The sequence below is a fragment of the Asparagus officinalis genome, chromosome 6 (genome assembly GCF_001876935.1).
Source record: "Asparagus officinalis chromosome 6, Aspof.V1, whole genome shotgun sequence".
Classification (NCBI taxonomy): domain Eukaryota; kingdom Viridiplantae; phylum Streptophyta; class Magnoliopsida; order Asparagales; family Asparagaceae; genus Asparagus; species Asparagus officinalis.
Window position 1 is genome coordinate 65507609 of NC_033799.1, and position 7931 is coordinate 65515539.

Consider the following 7931-nt stretch of genomic DNA (forward strand, 5'->3'; position numbering starts at 1 on the left):
CTCCCGAATTCACGATACGAAAGGTTGCCCAACCTATATATATATATATGTTTTACTAATGCACGCCACGCCTCGCCTCGCCTCGCCACGCCGCCGCACGCACGCGCGCGCCACGCCACGCCGCACCGCACACGCTCACGTTTTTTGTTCTTCTGTTTTTTATTTTGCACGTTTTTTGTGTGCATAACGGCTGCGGGTTTTTGGGTAATGGTCGAACGTTACAAATCTTGTATTCATTATTTGATTTGTAACGGTTCTTTCCCAACACTATATAAACAGCCGAAGAGAAAGTGGAAAAACACAACAACAAGAACATTTCTTCTCTCTTTTCTTCCAAAGCCTCTTTTCTGATTTGCTACGGTTTATTTGGGCAACCATCTTCGTCTGAGCATAAGCTTTGCTACTCTCGTCCAGGGGCTTTTACCGCTAGGGGGAGAGGATCAACTGCGCCAGGGCGATAGGCGGGTCCTCAATCTTCTAGGGCAGTGATTACACGACTGCTCCCGTCAGGCCTGTTTTTTCTAATCTAAAAGATTTTCTTTTGGGTTTAATTTTATGCTATAATCTTTATTAGTTGATTTTTAACAACAGAGATTGTATTGTGTGGTCCTTTTGGTTGATGTTTAGTAATTTGGAATATATAGGGTAATACTACAAACAGAATTGAGTGAAGTAACTTTGACTTTATATTTGGTATTTCAGTTTGATTTTATCTTTAACAAATACTAGTACAGTGCACATGCTTTGCATTGGGGCTTAATTGTCTTATGTTTTGAATATGTTTTCTATTGACTGAAAAATTAAAAAAATAACAATATAAATTATTAAGTAACAAATAAAATTTTCTTTAAATCAATACGATTATATAATAAAATTGTATTGTATAAAAAATTGTTTGAAAAACGATTACTATTTATTCAAATAGGTATGCCATATTAAACACTTATTTAATACAATAATCTACTTTAATAATCATAATAGTATAATTGTATTTTTTTATACTATTACTTTAATAATATTTTATATAACTTATAGATAATTAGTAGATAATTATACAAGGAATAATTACAAACGTATAATTATTTTATTATCCTCTTCTTAAAGAATTAATAGTTGATACTATTATTAATAATTATAGTATTATTAAATATTTTATTTATGATTATGTAAATTAGTCTATTATATAGTTGTTAAATAATTATTCAATTGTATAATTATTAAATAACAATGTGATTCTTAATTTAAAGAGTAAATATCATACTATTTATCGTACAATATAACTAATAATTTATATATTAATAAAAATTGTAAAATAATTCATAAGTTATTATAAATATTTATTAATTATATAATAATGTAAAAATAATAACTTAGTAAATTATTTTACATGAGATGTACACTTTTATTAATTGTTAATGAATTAATTCAGAAGCCATAGTCAATTAGAGGTTATGAATAATAAATGAACTGTTACTTGTAGATAAAAGGTATAATTGTGAATTATCGAAATTGAGAAGGCAAAAAATACATTCAAAAGTTTTCACATAGCAATGCATTCATAAGTAGTATGGATATGGATATTGCATGCGTTTATCTTGTATAGATAGATATTGCATGTGTTTATCTTTTATAAGTAATATAGATATAAATAGATATCGTATATGTTTATCTTTGTACGCACGTATGTAATTTGTGCTTTATGGTTTCTTGTGCAATTCTTTTGCTAGTTGTTTCTTCCAATTGCTTTGCAGAAGAGAGTTTGAAAACTAGCTCTATCCTAGGCGATATATAGATTTTCTTTTGCTGCCCATTACTGAACGGAGCCAGTTGGCATGTCTACTTCCTTGTTGTAAATGCATGCATTGAGATAACACGTTTGCCCAAATTTTTCTGCAGACTGACATTCTTTGTGTGAAATTTGTATGTATCAAGGATTCCGCCTCGACAGAAATAGTCACCAATGTACATTAGAGTGAACAATTTTCAGCTGATGGATTTGAAATAGGATTAAGTTTATATAACCCCTTGAATTTTGGGAGTGTTGACCCTAAAATTTATTTATCTCACATAATCTTCCTAAATTCTCTCTCTCCAAAAAAAAACAAAAAAAAGCCTTCCTTCTCAGATGAGATCCAATGAGAAAAATTCAAAGTTCAAGGGAATTTTGGGGAGACACCCTAAAATTAAGGGGGTATGCAGAATAAACAAAGTTTAGGAAGGTTTTGTGCTCACCCCACAAAGCTTTTTTTTTTTTTTGTTATGCGCAACACAGCCAAAGGTTCTGGGGGCTTTGTGAAATTTAACCCTTGGAAATACCTTCCAAACTCGTACTTGGCAACAAAACTTCCCAAAGGAGATTGTTAAAATGACAGATAAATGATAAATGTATTTCCCAAATGGAGATCAAAAAAAATTCCACCTTCAACATATGTTGTTTAAGTAAAGAATTCAAAAGATAAAAACTAGAGGGGAAAGAGAGCAGTCTAACGCACTTACTAATCGTATCATAACGTTTGATTATTAAACCCAAATATTCAAGATTAACCCCAATTTACTGATCAACTACAACTCAAGGAGAAAGTACACATTAAAGGAGAATGATATACTGCAGACAAATAAAGTTTCAACCAGCAATATATACATGTTAACTTAAAATTAAAACAACACAAACCGCCACCAAACAAAACAAGATATTTCAAAGTTACTTTTTACCTACTTTACAAACTAACACGCAACCAACGCCCAACATTTCAGGAGGTTGCAACAAGAGACTTATAAAAAGAATTTTACCTGCACATCACTAAGCCACCCTACGCTGTAATCGAGCTCCCAGATGCTGTAATCGAGCTCCCAGATGCCGATGAAGCTTGGTCCGATACCGAAGCTAGTCCTTGCAGCAACCGAACAATCTCTGCTGTGTCGTCTAAATAATACTTAGCTTTGCTAGGTTTCCGACCAACTGTGCAAGCAAAAACTTCAGCTGCGGATGATAGAGATGTACCCGGGCCAGACATTGCTGAGCTAATCACTTCAAACATATCTTCATCAGATCTATCATCTCCGATACATAGAACAAAGTCCGGCAACAATCCCCTCTTGCTCATAGTAGAAAGCAATCGTTCAGCTACTAATCCCTTGCTTACTCCCTGTGTATTATAATGCAAGTACTAACTACCAGCACAAAATTAATTTAAAAAAATAGAAGTGTAACTCACTCATCACCCTTGAAGCATAAATTCACATGAGAGTTTAAAAACTAGGAAAATTGCAGCATCAGTATATGTGTTAATAGTATATGTGTGTTAATAGTTAATATGGAACGTGGATGATAAGTAGCAAAACGGTCATTGCAAAACGGGTGCATCTGCAATAAACCCAAAAAATGGGAGTCATAATGAAGGATTAGTGTTAACCTGAGGTTTGACTTCCACATAGTTCTGGCCACTCTTTACTGAAAGAGGTTCGTTAACGAGGACACTTTCAAGGTGATCTTGAAGTTCCTTGGCCTGACAAGAACCGAAGTCAGGATCAGAATCTTCATAGGACCAGACAAGTGCAGTCTCTTTGTCTTCAATCATCGAACCATCAGTAGTTTCAGTGTATAAGTTCATGACTGGTTCGGCTATCTGTTTCCAGCTGCAATCTGCCATAGAATTACATGTTTCCCATTCAGTATCTCTCTTCAACCTGGGAACACAAACAGAAAGGTTATGTCCTGATAACATCAAACTGTCCAAGATGCAGCAATGAAAAGAGACAAACCCAACTTATATGGGTTTGATGATAGTTTCTTCCCCTTTGACATAAGAATTGGGTCTTATGACTGATGTTACTAGTGTCCATGTAAGCTGCTTAGGAACTCGCAATCTAGGTTGAGCAATTTGGATTTATCTTGTCAATACTGTCTTGTTTGCCTAAGTTTTATCATAAGAACGGTATGCAATCTATGAATTCAGTTATAACCAGGTTGTCCTTTCTTCAATAGGATCCAAGATAAAATATATGTTTAAATAATGAATGCTTGCGTCTTTCCTAACAGTAGTGATATATTTGAGGTGAAATTTCTGATAAACTATCTCAGTATATCTGATCTGATGAAGACACTACAATGCAAACTAAGAAATTTTGAGTATAGCATGCAAACTGAATAGACTTATACGCAATCGATAATTATTTACCTAAGAAAGTAGCCATGCTCAGCCGCTATTGCTAGATTCTCACAAGGAGAGAACCAATCACCAAGAGTGCTTCGACTTCTCGCGCTGACGAGAAACACCACATTGTTCTTATCTTGACACAAACTATTCAAGATCTCAATTGACCTCTGACTTGGGCTCTTGTCAATAGACACTTGGGGCATCAACGTACCATCATAATCTAACAGAATAGCTCGCCTATTAGTCCTCCTATATGCCGAAACAATGTGCTCCATAGAAAGCTTCCTAAAGTTCTGATCAAGAGCCACCACTCTGAATCCCAATCCAAACCCAATACCCCAACACCTCCTCCTAATGTGATCACTACATGTCCTCTCCAAATCTTGCAGAAAACTATTTGCCCAGTAGCCAACGTCATGGGTACTCACATATCGATAATGCTTCTCGTGCCTTAACTGCTTTTCTGGTTCAGGCAACTCCAATGCCGAGTCCATAGCATCGGCTACTGCATCGATGTTCCATGGGTTCACGCGAATTGCCCCACTGAGTGATGGAGAACAACCAATGAACTCAGAAACTACCAACATGCTCTTCTTTGGTGTGGAAGGACTTAATTCCAAGACCTTCTCCAACTTCTCATTCCCTTGTCTTGCAATTATGTACTCGTAAGGTATCAAATTCATGCCATCTCTCACTGCCGTCACCAAGCAACACTCAGCCACCACATAATAAGCCATCCTCTCGTAGAACTTGAGTGGTTTGTCGATCATAATAACTGGCTCATAACCAGGCTGCTCAAACTTCTCATTGATCCTCTTCACCATGGCATAACTCTCGGCCTGCACTTCCTTCACATCCTTCCCCTTTCCTCTTGCAGGATTTGCTATCTGAACCAAAACCACCCTTCCAACCCACTCTGGATGCTGAATCAAAAGCTGCTCAAATGCTAAAAGTTTCAAACTTATCCCCTTAAAGATATCCATATCATCAACACCAAGAAGCAAAATCCGACCCCTGCACAAGTACTGATCGACAAGCTCAGCAACCTTTGATTCTGTCTCTGGTTGGCTCAAGACTGATTTGAGCTGACCCAAATGAATTCCAACTGGTAAAATCTTGATACTAACATTTCTACCATAGTATTCCAAACCAATGTAGCCCCTCTTCGACTCGTAGGTTAAGCCAAGCATTCGACTACAACATGACAAGAAATGTCGTGCATAATCAAAAGTATGAAATCCAATCAGATCCGAATTGAGCAACGATCGGAGGATCTGTTCTCTAACGGGCAAGATTTTATATATCTCAGAAGAAGGAAAGGGTGAATGGAGGAAGAAACCAAGCTTCACCCGATTGAATCTCTTCCTCAAAAATGTAGGCAGCACCATGAGGTGGTAATCATGAACCCAAACAAAATCGTGATCAGGGTTAATCACCTCGAGTATCTTATCTGCAAAGTGCTTGTTTGCAGACACATAGGACTGGAACAAAGTTCGGTCATAGCGAGTAGAAGAAAGGGAAAGTGGGAGAAGAGAGTGAAACAAAGGCCAAAGGTGGTTCTTACAAAACCCATGATAGAATCTCGAGAGAAGATCAGGGGGCATGATCACAGGGACACAATGGAAGGTATCAAGAAGCATTTGTGAGACCATTTCCTGGTCAGAAACAGGGATTTCATCTCGAAGGCAGCCGATGAAGATGAAGTCCATGTTTTTAGAATGTGATGCATTGATAGAATCCTTCAACTGAAGGAGAAGAGAGTCATAATCCAAAGAAAAGCTCCAGCCATTGGAGGATACGGGGTTGCGGTGGGCCCGGATAGGGAGGTGATTGGCTACAATGATGGTTCGATCTCGAGGTGAAGAAGAAGGGGAGCTGAACTCGGACTCAGATTCATCAGAGGAATCGATGCCAGGGATGATGCCCGGGACTGTGACAATGCGAGGGATCTCACGACGGAGTCGGCCGAGGGAGGAGGGCTCCCCGGAGGCCAATTCTAGTAAATTTGAGTAAGAACTTGAAACCATTTTCAGATTTCAGAGATGGAAGATGGGCCTTTTATCAAAAGTTCTTCTTTTATTGCTAACTTTTATGGAGAACCCACTTGCAAATAAAGGGAATTATCAACAGGGAGACACTAAGGAAAGCATTTTGGTGACCCATAAGGAAGAAAATGCTGATCAAAGAGACATCTATTTCTAACTTTTAAAGAAAACCCAGATTGATAAAGAGAGAAATCCTATCAGCTCAGTGTTAAAGAAAGGGGTTTCGATGAGCGAAAAGAGTAATCAAAGGAAAATGAGAAGTGGGTTTTGTTCCCAAAAACCTCTTTTATCTAGATCTTAGAAGAGACTTGATGATTCTTTAATAGGGCACGCCTTGGCTTTTAAACGCAAGAAAAGAAACCAAGATGAGAGGGTAAAGGGATCAAGCAAGCTCGGATAAGGATGAGGAATTTGAGCAAGGAATAGAATCAGGATAATTTTGTAGATAAACTCTCTGTTAGCAAATGGAGTTGAGATTCAAGGTAAGCCAGATCACCAACAAAAAAATAAGCTCAAAAATTCGATTTTTCTACAGAAACAATCAGAAATAAAGATGAAAATACAATAGTTTGAGATCAGATTATTACCCTATTTTTTTAAGAAGCCAAATTCTCTACAGGCATTGATAAGTTCAGGCTCCCAAGAGAGAGAAAATGAGAGAGAGAGAGAGAGAGAGAGAGCGCTACAAAAAATAAACAGGCTGCTGCGGTTTTATACGGGGGGAGCAACAATAGAGATTTTGTGGGAAGCTCGATAAACACACGCCTCTATTTGGAAAACATAAAAGCCCTGAACCTCCTTCTCTCTCTAAAATGTTAACTTTAATCTGAGTGGTCTTATCAATGTTTCGGATTAAGTTAATGAATTACGGAATTACCCTAAATGGGTCATTGAAATATCCGCTTGGGGGACGAGAAGTGGATGTGGATGAGGCCGCCGTGGGCGCCACTGGATGGGGCACCGTGTCCAGCCAGTACACGTGCTCGGCACGTGGTTTTACCACTACACGTGTCTGTTCCCCAGCTTCCTTCTTCCTACAGCTGGACACCATGGGGATAAGGATTAGCCTTAATCCGTACGCCTTCATGGAACCTGGGTCACTTCGGTATTATGGGGGCACATTCATGTGGAAAGGTCAAGTTTTAAGATAGAAAAATTCTTTAAGGACCCAAAATATGGGATCAATAGGGGGGACAAGTGAGGTGTCCCCCTCCTATTGGATAATGAGTTGGTCATCATTAATGATGGCCAACTCATTATCTAATAGGAGGGGGACACCTCACTTATCCCCTTTATTGGTCCCATATTTTGGGTCCCTATAGCAAAGCTCTTTGTTACGTCTTCTTGGCCTCTTTCCTGTAGAAGAGATTTGATCCCTTGTTCTTTTAGCTATCTTCGAACTACGTTAACTCACTCTCAATTCGCATCTCATATTGCAAGCGGTAAGTAACTTCTTTTTCATGAAAACTTGATGTATGACACCCCATCGGTTTAATTGGTAAGTTTATAGGTCTTCTGTAAGTAACATGTAAAGTATTTGAAGCCTCTTAGAGCATCTCCAACAGCTTCCCCATTTCTCACTTTTGGAGAATTTAGTTAGATTTTTGGTCCAACAGATTCCCCATCTCATTCCCCAAAATAGGGATGGAGGAGAAAAAATAGGGAAGCTTCCCCAAATCTGCAGCATTCTCCGTGGGGCCCACTGGATGGGGCACCGTGTCCAGCAGTA

At 38.1% G+C, this 7931-nt stretch overlaps 1 protein-coding gene across 2 annotated transcripts; it reads right to left on the reverse strand.

Annotated features, from left to right (window-relative positions):
* LOC109844170 (alpha,alpha-trehalose-phosphate synthase [UDP-forming] 6-like) lies at nt 2582-6887 on the reverse strand. Of its 2 annotated transcripts, XM_020413132.1 has the most exons (4): nt 6790-6877; nt 4179-5351; nt 3414-3687; nt 2582-3146 (listed from the first exon to the last, which is right to left on the reverse strand). In XM_020413132.1, exons 2-4 carry the CDS (start codon nt 5345-5347, stop codon nt 2811-2813), a joined length of 1779 nt encoding a protein of 592 aa, XP_020268721.1. In that variant the 5' UTR covers nt 5348-5351; nt 6790-6877; the 3' UTR covers nt 2582-2810. The 2 variants fall into 2 exon arrangements, with proteins under 2 accessions (XP_020268721.1, XP_020268720.1); XM_020413131.1 differs by having other exon boundaries at nt 4179-6887.